The sequence below is a fragment of the Prunus dulcis genome, chromosome 5, assembly GCF_902201215.1.
Source record: "Prunus dulcis chromosome 5, ALMONDv2, whole genome shotgun sequence".
In the NCBI taxonomy this organism is placed as follows: Eukaryota; Viridiplantae; Streptophyta; class Magnoliopsida; order Rosales; family Rosaceae; genus Prunus; species Prunus dulcis.
The window spans coordinates 7644009-7666347 of NC_047654.1; the positions used below are offsets into that span (position 1 = coordinate 7644009).

Sequence of the window (22339 nt, forward strand, 5' to 3'; positions counted from 1 at the left end):
GAAGAAAACAAAGAGGCACTAGAATGTAACATATAGTTTGAAAGTGTTGGTTAACCTATATATGAATAGGGAAGCCCAACCTGGTTGTACACCATTTTAGTGTTCAAAGGTCCAGCATTGGCATAGACAAAAGCCCATTATAAATGGAAGCCCATACATCCATTAGGAAATCCTTAAATCGGTAAGACCGGTTGTCTGTCTAATAAGAATTCTATAGTGAGGGTCTTATATACAGTCCCTAGGTCAGGCCCTATCTCTTAACTATTAGATCAAATTGGTTAGTCTGATCCAACGGTTAAGAGATAGGATCTCACTTAAGGGCCATATATAAGGCCCTCACTATAGAATGACTCGTCAGTCTAATGAGGAATTGGGAGTTTTATTAACAATTTACTTGGGTAGATGGACATCTGGTAGTTTCTGAATCTTTGATGTAAAGAATTACAAAAGAAATTCTTTCAACAAAGATAGAAAGGATTGATCGAGGAGATTTGAACACTTCGCTTGCAATGTGATGATCTTATAGGTGTATTTTTTTTCAGATTGATTATAGTTTTAGTCATTGAACTGTTATCAAATAAATTACTATAGACAAACTAATACATTGTTTCCCATAAAAATAAAGATAACCAAATTATCAACCATTTTTAGAAAAGATGGTATTTTATTAAACCCATAAAAACGTTGCATGGTACGTAATAACTAGCATGATAACAACGGCCTCATCATTAAAAACTTTCCGGAGAAAACAAAACTCCGAGGGAGGAAAGATTACCACCCATGATAATGACTAAATAGAAGAGTCAAACAACTTATACGAAACAAACAATTAGAACATAACCACAAAACCCTTAAAACACAACCCATCACTACGATGGTATTGTCAAATTGTTATAAATTAAAATAATAGATGAATGATTAACCACTAAATGTAGGGCATTGTTAATCAAATAATTAAATGATCTTCAATTTGGTGAATTGTTTTTTTTACATGAATAATTCTTGAAGGATGACATTGAAAATAAACAAATCCAATTATCAAATAACATTGTAAGATGAAAAGAAAATGTGGATACAAGATGTAATATATTCAGAGGATAAACAAAATCTTACCTTGGAGTGTACTGGATGATGTTCACGGGTGTTCCTAAGAAGGCCATTGGTCATCTTGTGATCCAAAAAATAAAAAAACTAATTAATAATGCATTAAAAAACAAATATTGAACATGCACCTTAGGCCTCCCAAATTTGTTGTGGAATCTCGAGCACTACCAGCTAATTCTAGGCCAGCCTTGCTTCACATGCTGCTCCTCACACGATGAATATCAGGCCAAGAATAGGACCATTCACATTGCACCCTATAAATACCTCTTTGACAGTCTTAACCATCGCAACAAAAGAAAGGAAAAAAAGTTTCTCATACTTTAATTAATAGTACTAAATAGTGAAGTTAGAGAGAGATATATATATATATATATATATCTATGGATTCCAAGAGATCTTCAACCCTTGCTCTCTTCCTCTCCATCAACCTTCTCTTTTGTGTCCTTGCCAATGGCTGCTACACTTGCTCTCGGCAGCCTCATCAGCCAATCACAGCCCCTAAAACAAACCCTATCCCCAGCGTAGCGACGAAGAGCTGCCCTAGAGATGCCCTAAAGTTGGGGGTTTGTGCCAATTTTCTTAAAGGGGCAGTTGGAGCAATAATCGGGAACCCGCCAGATACCCCTTGCTGTGCTTTGCTTGAAGGGCTTCTTGACCTTGAAGTTGCTATGTGCCTTTGCACTGCCATTAAAGCCAATATCCTTGGTATCAACCTTAATATCCCCATTGCTTTGAGCTTGGTCATTGATGGTTGCGCAAAGACATTCCCCCCTGGCTTCCAATGCGCATAAGCTGTTACGTTGTTTTGAATCTGTATGTCTCATGTGTGAGGCAAAACTTTGTAGCTTGATTTCTTTCTTTGTGTTTGGCTAGAGGTTATTTTTCATGTGCCAATTGTTCAATGACACTTTTATTCTTCCCATTGTAATTCCCTAATGGCATGCATCAACTTGAAATTGACTTCAATGTATTATGTTTTTTTCTCTCTCTCTCTCTCTCTCTCTCTCTCTCTCTCTCTCTCTCTCTCTCTCTCTCTCTCTCTCATATACATGTGGATATATTGATATGCCCCAAAAAAAATCAAAGTAAAAATATAATAACTAATGCATGGATGCTGTCTTACGTACGGCTGAATGGAACAATGGGTATGGTGTGTGAACTAACCAATTTAGAGATGATTACCTAATTAAGATCCATCGAAGTTTGGGTTAATTTTGCAACAGAAATAACGAGATTGACCCCTATGCTAGCTAGACCCTATTATGCTAAGATGTGTATATATCCATTCAAACTGAAACTACATTTTGTAGGTTATAATACATTGGTGCACTGAAAGGGAATAGGGCCTATAGAGACTCCAATATCGGCTAGGCGATGTTCCGAAATCATTTTTTAAAATATTTTATTTTCTATAAGATTATAATTATGTCATCATAAGTAAATTAGGGCTGGAACCACTCATGGGCTTCCAGTGGCCTTAGCCCTCCGAAAAGTTTCAAACACATATACAATAATATGTCATTGCATATAAATATTGCAAGAAAATTAGTATATTTACATTTGTGGTTCCTTCGAACATTTATATAGTACGTGAAATTTGTTATATTATATATTGGCCCCAAACTTAAAATCCTAGCTCTTTCCTTTGGATGTAACACATGTCAAATATAATAACACGATATATACAACCATTAAATTTAAACAAAAAGGCTAAAACTAAACAAAATTGAAGTGTTTAGTAGAAAATAATAAATTTCCACTTCCAAAACTTGAGCAACCCGTGAATATCCAATCCAACCCCCAATCATTCCTTCTTCCTCAGTATTTGGGTTTCGCTGGTTTTGTTTTGGTGGTTTTGGTGGCTCAATTAGTGGTTCTTAGCTCTTCCACGTCTCAATCAATGGGTGCAACTTGCATCCACCGGTTTCGAACAACTAATAATGAGGATGTTTGGGGCAACTTGCAGTTCATGTATGGTACAATTTGGCATTAAAAGAGATTTATAAAAAAAATTTAAAAAAAAAAAAAGGGGCAAGAAGACGACAAGAATTCTCTGCATGATGTAGGAAGGAAGGTGGTGATTACAGAGAAAAGTTTAATCTAAAGCTAATGTGAACTTGCTGACTTGTACTCATATTGGAAATGCTTTCATATCATATTGATATATAGTTTTATTTTGTAGTTGTCGAGAGAGAGAGAGAGAGAGAGAGAGAGAGAGAGAGAGAGAGAGAGAAAGAGAGGTGGCATGTGCGAACCTGTAAAGAAGAGCATTTCTATCACGAGTTGGAATCTACACACAGTATGTATTTGTAATCCAACCACGGGCAAGTTTAGAGAATAAGTTCCAAACTGACAAATTTGCAAAATTCACAAAGATAGGAAACCACAGTATTTTATTTGTAATGCACAGTATTTTATGCCTATAATGAGTTTTATCAATGTAGTTGCTCTTTTTTGTTGTTGTTGTCGTCGTAGAAGAGATGCTTTATTAGAAAATAATAAGTACTATTGGATTGGATTGGATTAATCTTTTTACATTACACTGGACTGGTTAGGATATGACTGGATTTTAAGAAGTTGTTTGGTGCAATACAACACCAAAGTTGAGATTAGTATGCTTTTTTATATTTTTTATATTCTCATTTCCAAATTAATTACAAAAAAATCAATATTTTTATATTTTTTATATTCTCATACCTCCCTTCATATCTCAAGAAAAAAAATAGCCACAAAAATTGCAAAATTAAAAATATATATAAATAAAGTGGAAGAAGATATGAATCTGCCTTTCACCAATTTTTTCTTCCACCATATGCCTTTCGTCCATGATCTGAGGTCTTAGATATGGCAGTGGAAAAGAGATGGCAGAGGGGAAGAGAGAGAGAGGATCTGAGATAAGAGAGAAGAGGAGAAGAGATGAGGGGAAGAGAGAGAGAAGAAGAAGAAGAAGAGACAACAGAGAAGTGAGAGAGGAGAGAGACGAGAGCATAGTGAAGAAGGAGAAGAGAAGAGATGGTTGGAGGTGTGCTCTCTAGCTTCAAAATCCATGTATGGAGTTGGGTTTCTAAGCCCTAATTATTTGGGACTTGGATCTAAGGCTCATATCTAATCTAGACACACTTTAAGCCCACCAAACAATGGCTAGGACTCATGTCCATTTTAATTGAAAATATCCAGTCTAGTCCAGTCTACTAAACGGGGCCTAAGAGCATGTCTAAGGGGCAAGAGACAAGGGATTTGGTGCTTGTTTTAGCCTCCAAAAATGGTGCTATTCACAAAAAGCCTCTCAAATTTTTTGTGGTTCTAGTGGTGGTGAGGGGCAAAGGGCTAAAACTCAAAATTTGTTATTTTAATTTATTATTATTTTATTTGTGATAAAAAAATCAAAGCATAAGAAAAGCAACACAAAAATTTATTTTTGGAAACAATTTTGAAGGGCTTGGAGTATATAGAAAAAGCAACACAAAAAGAATAAACAAGTAAAAAGGGTTTGGAGTATATAAAAAAAGAAAAAAGGATTTTTAAAAAAAGGCTCAACTAATCGTTGAAAACTGGAAAAAAAAAAAACAAACAAACAAACAAACCAAGTAGCGCAGCAACTAGCCGTTGGAAACTGAAAGAAAAAAAAGCACTAACTAAACAGCCCAACAACTAGCCGTTAGGCAATTGTTATTGAAGGCGCCATATGGAAGATCCTCATAGGCCAAAGCATTTGGAAAAGCAGCTTTTGCTGCGCCACCTCTTTTTTATCAAAAACTAACCGTGGGGTCTATTCTTGCCCAGGTGAGCACTTGGGCAAAAATTAACCCCTTATCTTGTCTTAGAGCAACTCTACTCATTTGCTCTTAGTCATGGCAAAGGGGGAGATAGGGCAGCCACTATTCACGTGAATAGTGGTTGCCCTTACAAATAGTATTTTGTGTTTCCACCTATTGCCATGACTAAGGGCAATTACTATTCATTTTTTTCTTTTTTTCACAATTTTTTTAATGAAAATAATTAATTTGGATAATATTTTCAGATAAGATTTTCGGGTTCTTACGTGTCGAGACAATTCATAATCGGATAAAATTTCCGGATAAGATTTTTGGATTCAAATTTCAGATGAATTTCAAAATTCAAAATTCAGATAAATTTTTTGGTTCAAATTTCGAATGAATTTCAAAATTCAAATTTCAGATAAATTTGGGTTCAAATTTCAGATAAATTTGGGTTCAAATTTCGGATGAATTTCAAAATTCAAAATTCATACAAATTAGGGTTCAAATTTCAGATAAGATTTTCATCCAATCAAATCAAGCCACATGGCATGTCTATCTTGCCAAAATTTTCTATAAAACCAGAGGCTCAGCTCACACCTTTCACACCACATCTTTCTATATTTTCATTTATCAGAGTTTAAAATTCATACTTCATTCATTCTCAATGGAAGATTTTACGAGATGTTTGGAGAGGTAAGAGCGAGAAACAATGAGAGAAATCGTAGAGCAGATGAAATCAATGAGTTGCAGAGACAAGTCGAGGAACAAGTTCTCATAGCAGTGGCTTTGCAAGATGAAGAGAACCAAGGTCGCAGCCGTGGTTCACAAGTTAGCCGTCGCCGGAATGTGGAAAGACGTAGGCATTCTCGGGGTAAGAATCTTTTGGAAGATTATTTTATCCCAACTTTTTTGTACTCTGATGTTGATTTTCGAAGGCGATTTAGAATGCAACCCCATTTGTTCAATAAAGTCATGCATGATATTTGCAATTATGATGCATACTTTGTTCAAAAGTGTGATGCTACTGGGGTTTTGGGGCTTCTTCTGGAGCAAAAGCTTACTGCTGTTATACGAATATTGGTGTATGGAGCATCTGTTGATCAGGTGGAATGAGATTGCTCGGATGGGGAAGTCCACTACGTTGGAGGCTTTGGTAAGATTTTGTCAAGCAGTTGAAACTCTGTACACTAGGGACTACCTGCGTAGACCTACTCCCAGGGACCTCCAACGACTTTGATAAGGTCATAATTTCACACATTTGCATGCCTTCTTTGCTTAGTAATTTTGTTTAGCTTCTCTTTATTTTGAGTCTCTTACCTATGTTTGTGTGTTTTGTAGGTTAAGACAGCAAGGGGATGACATTTGATACAATTATGCATGTTAAGGGCTAAGTGGCACAAGAGGAATATGAGCTTAAAGACAAAGCCAATTTGAGCCACACTCCTTGTCAGGCCAGTTTCGTAGGTCATCTTGCAGGCCTCATTTCACCAACTTACACAGGTTGGATGAGGAGACATCCTTGATAGAAGTTGTTCCAATGGGTGTTTATTATAACATATCCAAATTGCAGTCCAATTGGATAAATCTGGAGCCCTCAGCACGTTAATGACTTAACCAAGTTCACAGAAATGTCATGTTGGCTGCCATCACATTTAATGTGGCTACATCCCTAGAGCCATGTGCTAGACATGGGCAGCCACACATGGGAGTCAAATCAGCTCAGAAGCTCAGAAAGATGAACAAAAGTCAAGCTTCCATAAAGAAACCATACCAAAGCATGTATTTGTCAGCTTGAGCAGTTGGCAAGTATGGGCAGCTGGAGCAGTTGGGAGCAGAAGAGAGGTGTGCTTCACCAGCCAAATGGGAGGACGAAATTGCACTCTATAAATATAGAGTTGCACACTCATTCAAGCTAGAGGGGTCAGACACACACATTCACTTCATCCATTACTCTCATACACACATTCAGATTCACCAAAAAGAGAGAAGAGAGCTTGGAGCTGTCAAGGGAGCTTGGAGTTGTCCTGGGAACTTCCTTGCTGCCATCATCTAGTTCTTCTCCTCTCTTTATCCTATCTATGTATTTTTTATTTTCTGTATTCATAGTTATGTCTAACTAATCCATTTAGTTAGGGCTTAGGATGAAGCCCTAGTCATGAATATTCAATGTTATGGATGATTTTATAGTTAATTGATTTCCTTTCTTTTGTTATCAAGTTGTTAATCTCCAGTTTATTATGTGCTTGATGTATGTTTTCTTGGAGTAGCTAACTAGGATTTTATGCATCTAGCACAGGTTGGGAAGGGTTTAGATTCACCAATTCTACTCTCCTTTCACAAGCAACACATGAATGGCCTAAGAATCATTCAAGGGGTTAATAACCATAGGTTGACTAGGACAGATACCATGTTCTAGGACTTGTGTGATTATCATATTCTCAAGGAGCTTAATGACTCTTATATGCTTTATTCTAAGTAGATACCATGCTTTGGTTGCATATTAGAGATCACGTGTTGTGTAGATACCATGCATAATCACATGCCTTAGGAGAATCATGCATCCTGCACCTAGATACCATAGGTTTGTATGCGATAATCTATTGTTGATGAAGCTTGAGTCAATTTCTATGCATTCATAACTTGGATAGGAAAACTAGTGGTGGATTCCAAGGCTCTAACACCTCTCAATCATTGTTTCACAACTTGTTGATTGCTGCCAGTGTTTACTTTCGAGAACTTTCATTTCACTTTCTTCTTTTCATTTCAACAACAAAACCCCCCATTTCGAGTGCGTGTGTGGTGCTAGGATTCTGTCCTAGACCTTGAGCAATTAGCAAGAGGCATTGTTGAATTTGACCTTGCCTTTAGCTAGTTAGTCAGTTTCTGTGTTCTATGTTGTTCTAGCATTCTAAGTAATTTAACTTGGAACCAAGTTACCATTCTCCGTGGGATCGACCTCGTATTTACATAAGCTATACTATAAATGGTTCGTGCACTTGCGAGAATTAAAGTTGCTATTTTTAATAACTCATTTTAGTTGTTAAGAATTGGCTCAACAGGCTTCTACAAAAAGCCGAAGCTCGAGGATTTCCAAGAATGATTGGTAGCATCGACTGCATGCACTGGCAATGGAAGAATTGCCCAACTCCCTGGCAAAGTGATTACGGAAATAGAAAAGGTCAAAAAAGTATCATCCTTGAAGTCGTTGCTGGCTTCGACACATGGGTTTGGTATGCCTTCTTTGGAGTTGCAGGATCCCAAAATGACCTCAACGTGTTGGGTCAATCCCCGGTCTTCAACGATGTATTAAGAGGCCAGGGCCCCAATATCACATATCAAGTCAACAATACAGTGTACCAGACGGGGTATTATCTAGCTAACGGCATCTACCCGAGGTGGACCACTTTTGTCAAATTCATTCCAAATCCCCGATCCCAAAAGCAAAAATTATTTGCTACCTATCAAGAGGGATACAGAAAAGATGTCGAAAGGTGTTTTGGCATCCTTCAAGCTCGGTGGTTGATTATTCGAGGTGCGACCCGTATGTTTGATGAGGAGATCCTCAGAAGTATTATGATGACTTGCATCATCCTCCATAATATGATTGTGGAGGATGAGTACGATTATGATGCTTTAGAGGTCTACGAACCGGATCCAATGAACAAGGTCTTGACACGAATTTATGAAAGGCTCATGGGGCCAAGTGGAGAACCGTTTGAGCCGGAACCGTTGGTGAGGAATGGTCATTTCATGACCCGAATGATAGATCAATATACAAAGATGCAATCTTCGTATATTCATGAAATACGTCAAGTTCACTTGATGGAGCATCTATGGGCGGTGAAAGGCAATGAAGATGAATGATGGAGCATAGATGCTTTGGTTATGTTTTATTTAGTTATGGTTAGGTTGTGTTGTATTTTTATTTATTATGGTTTGGTTGTGGTTTGTTATTATTATTGTGCCTTGTTTGTAGTTTTTTTTATTTTAATTTTGTTTTGTTTGAAGTATGGAATATGTTGAATAAAAAGGTAATTTATTGAATGCTTTGTTTATTAAATAAAGAAATCTAATACAAGTCATTAAGAATTACTACTACTAAAATAAAATACATGAATTACAACAACTTTAATAGAAAACATGAAAAATACAAATACATAAAAGGTATGCTAACTAATTTAATGGTTTCCATCATTTAACTAATCCGTGTTGCTAGGCCCATCATCCCGGAAAAGTCTTCTTCTCATAACATCCCTTCGTTCTAACTTCCAAAATTGTTTTGTTTCAGGGGACATATGACTTGTATCCATCGCCATGGTTTCCCGATCCGTCTTGTCTATATCTTTTTTGCTCAAATATTCCCTTTCTCGTGCATACTCGGCTTGAAGGGCCAACTCGTTATCCTGGCGTTTCTGCTCCATTTCAATTCTTATGCCGTTTTGCCTTGCAATTTCCTCCAAAAACTTTGAATTATTATTACTTGAATTACCCGCTTTCTTTGCCTTCGAGGCCTTTCGGCCAATGGGCCTCGGCTCCTTTTCGATGGGTGAGTCTTGACTCATAGGGGAATCGAGAGGTGAATCCGATGTCATTGAATCACGGAGTGGCGTCTCGTTTAACACAACGGCGGGACCCGCCGGAATAATTATGAAGCGTTTGCAATATTTCACCACCTCCCAACATTCATGATGGTTGAAACTTTTTTTGCCACCCCCGGTTGCACCAAACCACATTTGTGCTTGAATCATCTATTTAACAAAAAAATGGAAATGCAATAAATATTTAAAATATATTGGATATGCAAGTAACAAAAAAAAAAATAATGGAAATGCAATTAACCTTACAAATAAATTAGAAGTGCAAAAAAATTAAGAAACAATTGAAAATGCAAGAAATATTAACAACATATTGAAAATGCAAGAAATATTAACAAATTATTGAAAATGCAAGAAATATGAACAAAATATTTAAAATGCAAGAAATATTAACAAAATATTGATAATGCAAGAAATATGAACAAAATATTTAAAATGCAAGAAATATTAACAAAATATTAAAAATGCAATAAATATTAACAAAGTATTTAAAATGCAAGAAATATTAACAAAATATTGAAAATGCAATAAATATTAACAAAATATATATATTAGGAGATTAAACTTAATAAAACAAAAATTATAAAATACTTACCTCGTTAGTACGATTTTCCCCGCTTCTATAGTTGTCCATCGCTTTTGCCAGGACATCTCTCCATTTTTCCAACTCTTTATTGAGAATTTTCCACCTACTAGATAATGTCACCTCCGTACGAGTAGATCCCGGAAATTTTGCACAAAATTCGGCATGAATTTTTTTCCACATATGAAAAAATTTCATCTCATTGCCGGACACGGGACAATGACAAATTTGAAGCCAAGCCTCATACAAGGAAACATCTTCCATGGTGCTCCAAGCCCCTCTGATTTTGATAGAAGAAGCCATAAAAATATGAAATCAAAATACAAGGTGAAAAAGAGGAAAATGTTGAGTAAAGAGTGAATAATAGTAGAAGTATAATGAAATGTATGAGGATTGGTGTTGAAAGTGAAGGGTATTGATAGGTATTTATAGAAAGAAAAAAAATCTGAATTTTAAAAAAAAAAATCAATTTTTTTCATAATTTTATTGCCCAAAAAATGTCAGCCGTTGGATTGGATTCGGATATGCTGATGGAGGGTTGGGGGCGTGACACGTGGCATATTCCCGTTGGAGCTGGGGTGCGCTACGTCAGCGCGCGCTGGTTCAAATTTTTTTTTACCGTTGACGCGTGCAATGCACACGCTAACGGTAAAAATATTTTGAACGCGCGTGACGCAAGCGCTGACGTCAGCACCCGCGGGCTGAACTCGCCTTCGGGCTGGCCCGAGTTAGTGGGACCCACAAGCCCCCGGGCTTGGGCTGACCGCTGGAACGAATTTTTTTTTTTTTTTTTGGCCCCCTAGCCTTGGGCTCGACTTGTCCGTTGGACTTGCTCTTAGGCCAAACACATGTATTAGAAAGTGTTTTTTTTTTTTTTTCATTAGAGGCCAAATCTGGATCTAGCTCAGGCTAGATAAATCCCATTAGACTTGCTCTAAGAGTGTACAAAAGATAAAACTGAAAAAGCCAATATTATCCAAAACTCAAACATGAGACACATGAACAAATGCGTAATTTTAAAAAAATACTCGCAGCTCGCTCATGAACAACTCAAAGGAAAACAACAACAACAAAAAAAGAAAAGAAGAGGAAGCCTGAACATCTCTCCAATCTGCACATCAAAACCTTGGCAGAACCATTCAGCAACAAAATCGATGATTCACTACAACCATTGGACAAAAGTGAGAAAAAAGAAAAGTAGAGAGAAACAAACGCAAAAAAACAAAACAAAAACACAATCCTAAAAGCTCCTCAATTACCCTAGCAATTAGCAAAGCAATAAAGGAACACTAAGATTTTCAGTTGGACAAATCCAATCACTATAAGAAAAAACAATTAATAGTCATCAGGGCCGGTCTTGAGATTTTGAAGGCCCCGTGCGAATCTTAAATTTGAGCCTCACATAAGCTAACACAAACTTACACCATTACGTAATGCCATACAATAAATGTTTTTTTCTTAAAGTGACCAAAGTACCCATACTCCCAGGGACAAAATTGAAATTTCAGAAAACAATTAAATTGGATTAGATTGATTAAATTGGGTCAGGGATGTTACAGCTTTTGAATAATCACCATGATTATGACGATGAGTCTTTGTCATCATAGATCATATTCACATATTAAATGTTTTTTAACACCCAATGTATTTTGCGTTGAGTTAGTTGGATGCATAAATATTCTAGGAACATCATTAATTCAATGCAATTATTTTGGTTGAGTTAGTTGGATGCATTATTTTTTCCAAAATTGAATATCTAAGCATAGGGTTTAGGGTATTTATTATTTCAGTTTGTGGTTGTGAAAGTAGCTGGGATTGAATGTTAATGTTGACATTAGACAAGCCTTTAACACAAGTGGGTTTTGAAGTCGCGCCCAGAATAAAAGTTGAGGCCCTGCAAACCAACACAATTAGGAACATCTTTGTGTCAACAATTTGCTCACTCGGTATATATGTAACATTTGTTAAACATATATTATACATATAAAAAAAATCGGGACCTTGTGCGGTGGCACCACTTGCACACCCTCAGGATCACCCCTGATAGTCATATACATCTGTGACACATGATGAGATAGCAAGCATTATCGATGTCTAAAATTATTTGTGTTCATTGTGCTACTACGAATTAATATAGGGAGCTTTAGTTTTCACACATAAAATACTTTACTAATTTGAAAGATAGATATACAATTTTACTTAATTAATATAAAACCAAAGACAATAAAGTAACACCTACTTTTACTAAAATAACATTGAAGAGCACTACAATTACAACATGTGCCATTGTGAGTTATTGTCAAATATAGAGTCAAAACGACATAACAAGACTCAAAACAGAACAAAAAACGACACTACTCAAATTGAATCAGTTCCAAAAACCCTTTCGCGCGACCTTTCATCTTCAACTTCAGAGAGCTTCAGCCGATAGTTCCTCACTGACCACCACCAACGACGACGACGAGCAACGACGAGCAGCAACGACGAGCGGCAACGACGACGAGCAGCAGCAACGACGAGCAGCAACGACGAAGAGCAGCAACGACGACGAGCAACGACGACGAGCAGAAACCACCACCAACAACGACAACCACTGACGACTATTGAAGCGGTTTTCACTCTCTTGGGAAAAAAACAGTAAGAAAATGACCCTCTAACACAGATTTGTCTTCGATTTTAGGGATTACACATTTTTGCATGTTGTTCTTTATGCAATGCAGTTTTTGGAAAAATGGATGAATCGTTGGATTCAAAACTACTCTTCGTTTAGTTTTTGCTTCGTTTATAGGGATTAACCATTCAAAATCGTTGGATTCAAAATTTCTGGTTGTTTGTAGCAGATTTTGAACCAGAAACTGCAATGCAGTTTATGGTTCCATAATTCACTTTCAGAGTGCTTTTTGCTAGGGTTTATGGGAATGTTATAACTGATAATGAAGTCAAACGTGTTTTGATATTCAGTACTTTCTTTGCATTTTGATTTCTGGTTGTTTGTAGCAAATTTTGAACCAGAAACTGCAATGCAGTTTCTGGTTCCATAATTCAATTTCAGAGTGCTTTTTGCTAGGGTTTATGGGAATATTATAACTGCTCGTGAAGTCAAACGTGTTTTGATATTCAGTACTGTATTTGCATTTTGATTTCTGGCTGTTTGTAGCAAATTTTGAACCAGTAACTGCAATGCAGTTTCTGGTTCCATAATTCAATTTTTTTCCATAATTCAATTTCAGAGTGCTTTTTGCTAGGGTTTATGGGAATATTATAACTGCTCGTGAAGTCAAACGTGTTTTGATATTCAGTACTGTATTTGCATTTTGATTTCTGGCTGTTTGTAGCAAATTTTGAACCAGTAACTGCAATGCAGTTTCTGGTTCCATAATTCAATTTCAGAGAGCATTTTGCTAGGGTTTATGGGAATATTATAACTGCTCGTGAAGTCAAACGTGTTTTGATATTCAGTACTGTCTTTGCATTTTGATTTCTGGTTGTTTGTAGCAGATTTTGAACCAGAAACTGCAATGCAATTTCTGGTTCCATAATTCAATTTCAGAGAGCTTTTTGCTAGGGTTTATGGGAATATTATAACTGCTCGTGAAGTCAAACGTGTTTTGATATTCAGTACTGTATTTGCATTTTGATTTCTGGTTGTTTGTAGCAGATTTTGAACCAGAAACTGCAATGCAGTTTTTGGTTCCATAATTCAATTTCAGAGAGCTTTTTGCTAGGGTTTATGGGAATATTATAACTGCTCGTGAAGTCAAACGTGTTTTGATATTCAGTACTGTATTTGCATTTTGATTTCTGGTTGTTTGTAGCAAATTTTGAACCAGAAACTGCAATGCAGTTTCTGGTTCCATAATTCAATTTCAGAGAGCTTTTTGCTAGGGTTTATGGGAATATTATAACTGCTCGTGAAGTCAAACTTGTTTTGATATTCAGTACTGTCTTTGCATTTTGATTTCTGGTTGTTTGTAGCAGATTTTGAACCAGAAACTGCAATGCAGTTTCTGCTTCCATAATTCAATTTCAGAGAGCTTTTTGCTAGGGTTTATGGGAATATTATAACTGCTCGTGAAGTCAAACGTGTTTTGATATTCAGTACTGTATTTGCATTTTGATTTCTGGCTGTTTGTAGCAAATTTTGATTTCTGGTTGTTTGTAGCAGATTTTGAACCAGAAACTGCAATGCAGTTTCTGGTTCCATAATTCAATTTCAGAGTGCTTTTTGCTAGGGTTTATGGGAATATTATAACTGCTCATGAAGTCAAACGTGTTTTGATATTAGTTTCAGTGCTGTCTTTGCATTTTGGTTTGATTTCACATCAAATTTTGAGCAGCAGTTTCTGGTTGTTTGTTGCAGATTTTGACCACAAACTGCAGTGAATATCACAAAATGGAACAAGAAATGTCACCACAAAAGAATGAAGCTGAAAACCAACCAAAGCGCAGAATCAAAACGATGGCTCAAAAGATTAAACCAAAGCCAAAGCCAAACTATGATCGGAAAGCAAAGCACCCGGACTATGTCCAATTTCGGTGCAATGCCTATGCTTTCAACAACATCATTAGAGACATAAAGGACAAGCTCAATGAAAGGCAGAAGAAGCTTCTCAAGAAAACCCCTTTCTGGAACTTGATCGAGCTGTTTTACCACCAAAGAATCGACATGAATAACATGAATAAGTCGGACCTTGACTTAGTACAGCTGCTCAAGACATTTGATCCGGATACAAAGTCCTTCAAATTTGGAACCAAATCATTCCAAATCACAGGCAATGCAGTGACACAGATTCTAGGACTGCCAAATGAAGGCAAATCTGTCAAACTTGTCAATGATAGGTACACTTCTACCTTCAGAACAAGGCACTTTGGAGAGAAGGGAAAACCATCAAAAAACCAGGTAGAAGCAGAATTACAAAAGACAATTGCCTTGGCAAACCAACCGAAGAAAGAAAAGGCAAAGACAGAGCAAAAGAAAAAAATGAACAAAGGAAAAGAAAAGAAAGAAGCTGAAGAAGAAGAAGAAGAAGAAGAAGTCGATTACGACAAGGAGGTGGTCAGCCTAATCTTGATTCTGCTGTGCATAACATTCCTTTTTGCCAACTCTTCATCGACTTTGCATTTGAAATTATTTGAGCACTGTGTGAATCTAGACACACTTTCAAGCTATTCGTGGGCAAGAGCTGTTTCAGCCTACATGAATGAATCCTTGACCACAAAAGCAATAGCAAAAGCAAAGAAGGGAGGAGAAGCCTCTATAGGAGCTGTTTCGGGTTGCACTATCCTAATATTGGTAAGTAAACAGTGGCTTATGCAATGCATTTTGAGTTTTAGGCAATGCAGTTTCCATTTAGTGCAATGCAGTTTCCATTTACTGCAATGCGGAAACTGCAGTTTCTGTTTTATCCTATGCAGTTTCCAACCTAATTTCTGATATATCTTGTTTTTGAACTGTGCAGTTTCTACTGTGTGAGAGGACAAACATCATACAACCAATCCTTGGCAAGGAGAAAGAAACTCCTGCCATTCTTAAATGGAGTCTTGTGGAACTCCACACAAGATTCAACCAAATAAAGGACTTGAATGACATCGAGGTATGCAATTTATCGCATGTTCTGTTTTAATGTATCTTGAATGTGAATCCATGCTAAATCATTGTCATTGTACAGGGTATTTTTAAAACTCCTAAAAAGCAAAAAACTACCAGGGAAGAGGAAGATAATGTTGAGAAGGTAACCATTCAAAACTACTCTTCGTTTAGGTTTTGCTTCGTTGCAGTTTGTGTTTTCTACATTGCAGTTTGCATTTTTGCTGTGCATTGCAGTCTGGTTTATAGGGATTAACCATTCAAAATCATTGGATTCAAAATTTCTGGTTGTTTGTAGCAGATTTTGAACCAGAAACTGCAATGCAGTTTCTGGTTCCATAATTCAATTTCAGAGTGATTTTTGCTAGGGTTTATGGGAATGTTATAACTGCTCATGAAGTCAAACGTGTTTTAATATTCAGTACTGTATTTGCATTTTGATTTCTGGTTGTTTGTAGCAGATTTTGAACCAGAAACTGCATTGCAGTTTCTGGTTCCATAATTCAATTTCAAAAAGCAACCAGAAACTGCAATGCAGTTTCTGGTTCCATAATTCAATTTCAGAGTGCATTTTGATTTCTGGTTGTTTGTAGCAGATTATCCAATGCAGTTTCTGAATCATTCAATTTCATTGTACAGGGTATTTTGAAAACATATAAAAAGAGAAAAACTACCGGAGAAGAGGGAGACCCTCTTGACAAGGTATAAGAATCTCTAAACAGTGAATTATGCATTTCGGTTTTTGTTTCCTCCAATGCAATGCAGTTTTTAATTAGTTTCTGTTCAATATGCAGAAAAAAGAAAAAGAAGATGATGAGGGACAAAAAGGAGAAGCAGAGGAAGCTGGAAAAGAACCTCTTGCAATTCAAGACCTCTTGGTGAAGTCTATGACAGACCAAATCAACTACCGCCAACAAGAAGATCCCAGCTTCGTTTGCCCGGAAAGATTACAACTGTGGAAGGATGAAAAAAATGAAGACAGTGAGAAGAAAATGAAGGACTTGTGGGATATCTTTATCCAAGCAGAAAAGAGGTCAAAGGAGCTGGAAGTGGAGTTGGCAACATACATAGAGAAATTAGATAATGAAGAATGTGTGACTGCCACCATGACAGTGGAATCTACGATTCAGCTGAATGAAATACAAAATCTGAAAAGGAGGATTGCCGAATTGGAAGAGAAAGAAGAAGAAAAGAAAGAAGAAGAGAAGCAACAAGAAGAGAGAGAAGAAGAAAATGAGAGAGAAGAAGAAAATAAAGAACAAGAGAAGCAACAAGAAGAGAGAGAAGAAGAGAAGAAGCAAGATGCTCCAACACCTGCTGTTCCTTCAAGAGTACAAAGGTTGAAGAACAGAGAAAGAAAGAGGCTTCAAGCTTCTTGCTATGTGTACGAAAAAAATAAGAAAACAAAAAAGGAGGCAAAAAAGGATGATGAAGAACTACCACAATTCAAGCTTATCTCGTCCGAGGAGGTATGCAATTACTGCAGTTCAAGCTGCTGCTTTTTTCTATTTTCTGCATTGCAGAAACAGAAACTGCAATGCAGTTTCCGTTTCCTGCAATGCAGTGTGTTATCTGCTTTACAGAAACAGAAACTGCAATGCAGTTTCCAGTTCCTGCAATGCAGTGTGTTATCTGCTTTGCAGAAATGGAAATTGCATTGCAGTTTCTGTTTTATCGAATGAAGTTTCTAATTAGTTTCCTTTCAATCTGCAGTTAACACAAGAGGCATCTCAGCCCGATGCCACAAATCCAATTCCCGATCCCCCAAAAGGAACGAGCCTTCATGATTCAATTCCTGTAGGTCTGGAACAATCAAGTGATGAAGATGAAGGACAAAAAAAGCCAACAAAGAAAAAACTTGGATGGGGTCAGAGGAAGGTGTGGCAGAAAATTCCAAAGGCGGATAGGGAAAGAATTGAAAAACACTACTTAAGTACTCAACCTCGGTAATATCTCTATTCCAAAATAACAATTCTTTCATCTTTTAATTACAATTAAACTAAAACTAATCTTGTGAATTTCATGTATTCGAATCGCAGTGATATCTTTTGGGCAGGACTCAATAGTGAGAAAGTGACAAACCATGATCTCAAAGATATTGTATGGGACCTGGAACTGTCACAAAACGTAAGTATTTACCAATTCTATAACACACACTGCACTGTATTTTTTATTTGTGCTACCTATATTACCCATTTATAATTCCATTTTTCTCCAATCAATGTGAAACAGGTTATTGAGGCCTATATCCAAATAGAGGAGGATAAAATAGACCCCATGCAGACAGGGAGTCCACAGTACATGTCCACATGGACTTGGGTAAGTATTATTTTGAAAATTCAAAATTGTTTAAACAGACAATGCACTGCAGTTTTCGAAAAATATATACTAACAAATTGCCATTCTATGATATCAGGCTTACATGCAAAGCTTCGAAGAGCCATTTTGGCACAGGGCCCTGTATGAACACTTACTTGAAAAACTCGGGAAATGCAGTGTTCTTTTCTTCCCGATTATTTCAAAAGAAGAGTTCCACTTCACACTTCTCACATTTCACAAAAATGAACGAAAGTGGAGACACTACAATCCACTTAGATCGTTGGGACATAGAAAAGAAGAAAGGTGCATTGACATTGCTCGAAACTTTGTAAGTGGAATGAAACTGTCTTAATTTCTCAGCACAAACACAAACAGAAACTGCATTGCAGTTTCTGTATTATACATACTGCCTAATTTCAGACCAAAACTATAATATGCAATGCACTGATTACCATTTCTTTTTCTCTTTTTTTCTTCTTCTTTAAACAGGTTAATATTGTTGAAGGGTGGCTAGAATATATAAGACCTCAAGCACGAGTGTTCATAGAAACTAAAAAAAAACCAACAATTGTGAAGCAAAAGGACGGGCCCCCAACACTTGTACAAAAAGATTTGACTCCAACTGAAGAACTCACTCTCAAATGGATTATGCAAAATCCATTGCAGTTTCCATTTGAGGATGACATGGAATGTGCTCAACAAACTGTATCTTCGTAAGAATTGTGTCTACTCAACTATTCATTACAGTTTGAAATCATTCAAAAGCAAAAAAAACTAATCTCGTATTTCATTTGCAGATTGGATTGCGGCATGTTCGTCATGTTCTATATGGATAAAATAGCACAAGGACAGCCCATTCCAAAAAGCGTGGACAAGAAATTCATGAATGAATATCGAGCACAATATGTCACAAAACTCCTACACCACAAAAACTGTGTAATTAATCGTCTCTAGTGATTTGCCTTTCGTTAACTCAAGGCAATATGTATCTTAATTCTTGTGGATGTTTGTAAATATTTCTAGTTATGGTATATGAGAACATATTTCCTATACATATAAACTGTAATATAATCTTGGAACAGGATGCAACAAAACGAAAAGGAAACAAACAAACTGCACTGAATTTTCTGGTCAAAAATACTGCAACAAATTAAAACTGCAGTGCAGTTTATATAAATAAATAAAAATAAAAAATCAGCTCAAAAAATGTGAAAAGAACCCAAAAGCCAAAGCCATAATCAAAGTACTAAAACTTTGTTCAAAACACATTTAAGTAGGTCAGCATTGAAATGTAGTTTCTGCTCATAATCTGCAACAAAATCTGAAATAAACAGAAACTGCAGCAATGCAGTTTCTGCAACAAAATCTGCTCAAAATCTGAAAACAAGCATTGAATGGCAGTCGAAAACGAATATCCACTCATTAAACAATTGTATAATTTTCATAATCTGCAACAAATAAACAGAAACTGCACTGCAGTTTCTGCAACAAAATCTGAAATAAACAGAAACTGCAATGCAGTTTCTGCAACAAAATCTGCTCAAAATCTGAAAACAAGCATTGAATGGCAGTCGAAAACGAATATCCACTCATTAAACAATTGTATAATTTTCATTAACTTCAAAAAAGAATCACAATATCAAATTAGAAGCTGTGTAGCCAATTACAAGCAACTAAAACTGCAATACAGTTTTTGCAAAAAGTGCAACGCAGAAACTGACTATACATTCGCTAAACCATATCTAAAATAAAAAATTGTCAAATGAGAAGGAGTGTTCATATAATAGCCTTGCAAGTCTTCCTATTGTGCCCAACAACACTTCACCGACTGCATTTCAATGGCCTTTTAAATTCACCAAAAACTTTGATCCTCTTTGTTGGTGGTCTTCCGGCTGGCCTCTTTGTAATTGGCGGAAGCACAACTCCAGCTGCAGAACCATTGCTGCCCAATCCTTTCCCAATATCTGGAATAGGAAAAATAGGACTCTCATAGGCTTTTCGAAAGAAGTCGGTTTTGTAGTAACACTCCACGTAATCATAAACTGAATCTCTCTTTGCTAGGATTGCAGCCACCGCATGTGTGCAAGGAAAACCGTCAATTTGCCAAAGACGGCAAGAACAAGTCCTTTGCTCGAGATCAACCATCACAGAATAATCAGCAAATACTTCAAAAACAGTGGAATTAGAACGACGAACTGCCCAAGTCCTACCGGCCTCCGCATTTTCACAGAGTCTAGTTTCCATCTCCGGACACAAAACTGTTGTCCACTTCTCCGCTTCAAATCGTCGTTGAGAATTCAATACCATCAATTTCTGTCGAATCCCTTCTATCAAAGGTAGCACCGGCAAATCTCGAAACACACCAACCCAATTATTAAAGGACTCCGCTAAACTGTTTGCCATCTCCCCATAACGCATTCCTTTGAAAAATGCGTTGGCATAGTGATCTCTAGACAAATCAGATATAAATGCCTTCACTTTCGAACTCCCAACAATCACCAACTCCTCCATTGCTACCTTAAACTCTTCCTCCGTAACAGCATATGCGCATCTACTAAATAAATTGATAACACGGTCTTGGAGCAGTTTCCCATAACCTGACTTTGGGTACTTTGATATCAAATTCTGTTTGAGGTGATAATAACAGTAAGAATGAGGCCATCCGGGAAACACAAACCCCATTGCATTTAACAAACCTTGATTGCGGTCCGAGAAAAAGGTCACCACTCTCCCCATCGGTAGCAATATAGAAGCCAAATGTTGAAGAAACCAAGTCCAATTCTCCTCTGTCTCAGAATCAACAACTCCAAAAGCTAGAGGATAAAACCCCGCAAAACAAAACCAAAAGCACAAGTATAAGCAAAAAAGGGAAACTGCAGTGCAGTTTATGAAAACAAATCTGCTCAAATTTGAAAGGAAACCAAAAGCCAAATCCATGATCCAAGTACTAAAACTAAGTTTAAAACACATTTAAGTTCATGAGCAGTTACAACATTCCCACAGACATGCAAAAAATATTAATAAAATCGAATTATGAAACAAGAAACTGCAATGCAGTTTCTGCTAAAAATTGCAACAAATGAAAATCTGCAATACATTACAATAACCATACCTTGATTTCCATTCTTTCCCGAAGCACAGAGAAGCTGCCCCTTGTACTTGCTCTTCAAAAACGTAGCATCAATGAACAACAAGGGTATGCAATATTGAAATCCAGCAATGCAACCGCCAAAAGACACAAAAAAACGTCGAAAGCGATTAATTCCAGCTTCACAATCAAGAGTGCAGAGAGAACCAGTGTTAGTTTCCTTTACGGCGTCCGCATACCACACTAACTCGTTGAAGGACTTCGACTCATCACCGTGAACGTCCAATTTAGCTAACTCTTTGCCAAACCATGCGTGGTAGTATGAAATGTCTATACCATAATAATCTTTGAACTCGTGTATAATCTCAACTGGCTTCAGCTCTGGTTTTGCACGAATTCTGTCCACAATGAGGGAGGACACCACACGAGACCTCATCATCTTACTCTTTGATTCCCGTATCCGACCCGCACATGTATGAACATTATTTAACGTCCGAATTACAAAACTGCCAGTAGCTTCACAACGAGAAGCATAAACACGCCAGCTGCAACCCTCCAATTTCTTATTCAAACAAACAGCAACCACCCGCTTCTTGTCATTGCCGGCATATAAAAAATTAAATCCTACTTCAAGAGCGTACTTGCACAATTTCAACCGGAACTCCTCTGCACCACCGTCAAACTTCTGCCCCACATGATGTATGTATGTCTCCCACTCATTTGACAACAAAGGCTTAGCACTTGCTCTCTTCGACCTGCCCAAAAACTCGTTTCTGTCTTTGACAGTACTAGAACACGACGACTCGCCCTTTTCACATGCTATCAACTCCTTATTTACACAAAAATCACCACTATATTCACTGATCCCGCATAAATCCTTCACTAAAATATCAACAGTCTTCTCATTTGATATCAACAAAAATGTCCTCATCAAGTCCAAATCGCTATCCGTTTCTAGAAAACAACTCGGATAACTGGGCACCGAATACCGTAATGTGAAACAACCCAACTGCAAACCCCTAAACCTCAGACACAAAGTCTTCAAAATATCAACCATGGATGACTCTGATGAAACTGAAAACATGATGGTTTCCGACTTATATGTGCACTTGGCAATGACACACACCTCCATTAGCCTTGAAAATGCAAACAAAACAACAAACAAAAACAGAATATCAAAACATGTTTGACTTCATGAGCAGTTATAACATTCCCATAAACCTTAGCAAAAAGCACTCTGAAATTGAATTATGGAACCAGAAACTGCATTGCAGTTTCTGCAACAAAATTTGCTACAAACAA

The 22339-nt window shown here is 37.0% G+C and overlaps 3 protein-coding genes across 3 annotated transcripts; 2 read left to right on the plus strand and 1 right to left on the minus strand.

Annotated features, from left to right (window-relative positions):
- The first annotated feature begins 1405 nt into the window (after nucleotides 1-1405).
- On the plus strand, nucleotides 1406-1990 carry LOC117628108 (14 kDa proline-rich protein DC2.15-like). Its single transcript, XM_034360476.1, has one exon. It carries the CDS (start codon nucleotides 1485-1487, stop codon nucleotides 1893-1895), a length of 411 nt encoding a protein of 136 aa, XP_034216367.1. The 5' UTR covers nucleotides 1406-1484; the 3' UTR covers nucleotides 1896-1990.
- Nucleotides 1991-14709: 12719 nt separating this feature from the next.
- Nucleotides 14710-18996, plus strand: LOC117628943 (calponin homology domain-containing protein DDB_G0272472-like). Its single transcript, XM_034361486.1, has 11 exons — nucleotides 14710-15336; nucleotides 15503-15637; nucleotides 15713-15775; nucleotides 16270-16332; nucleotides 16425-17099; nucleotides 17344-17576; nucleotides 17670-17757; nucleotides 17863-17949; nucleotides 18047-18277; nucleotides 18439-18662; nucleotides 18747-18996. The coding sequence occupies exons 1-11, from the start codon at nucleotides 14710-14712 to the stop codon at nucleotides 18901-18903; spliced, it is 2583 nt and encodes an 860-aa protein (XP_034217377.1). The 3' UTR covers nucleotides 18904-18996.
- Nucleotides 18997-19770: 774 nt separating this feature from the next.
- On the minus strand, nucleotides 19771-21476 carry LOC117628944. The gene is made up of 2 exons (XM_034361487.1): nucleotides 21062-21476; nucleotides 19771-20762 (listed from the first exon to the last, which is right to left on the minus strand). The coding sequence occupies exons 1-2, from the start codon at nucleotides 21474-21476 to the stop codon at nucleotides 19771-19773; spliced, it is 1407 nt and encodes a 468-aa protein (XP_034217378.1).
- Nucleotides 21477-22339: the final 863 nt, after the last annotated feature.

Coding starts and splice junctions, on each gene's coding strand:
- LOC117628108 (XM_034360476.1), top strand. CDS start 1,485: ATGGATTCCAAGAGATCTTCAACCCTTGCTCTCTTCCTCTCCATCAAC.
- LOC117628943 (XM_034361486.1), top strand. CDS start 14,710: ATGAATAACATGAATAAGTCGGACCTTGACTTAGTACAGCTGCTCAAG. Junction 15,638..15,712: donor AGGACTTGAATGACATCGAG/GTATGCAATTTA, acceptor GTCATTGTACAG/GGTATTTTTAAAACTCCTAA. Junction 18,663..18,746: donor GCTCAACAAACTGTATCTTC/GTAAGAATTGTG, acceptor TTTCATTTGCAG/ATTGGATTGCGGCATGTTCG.
- LOC117628944 (XM_034361487.1), bottom strand. CDS start 21,476: ATGATGAGGTCTCGTGTGGTGTCCTCCCTCATTGTGGACAGAATTCGT. Junction 20,763..21,061: donor GGGAAAGAATGGAAATCAAG/GTATGGTTATTG, acceptor TTTATCCTCTAG/CTTTTGGAGTTGTTGATTCT.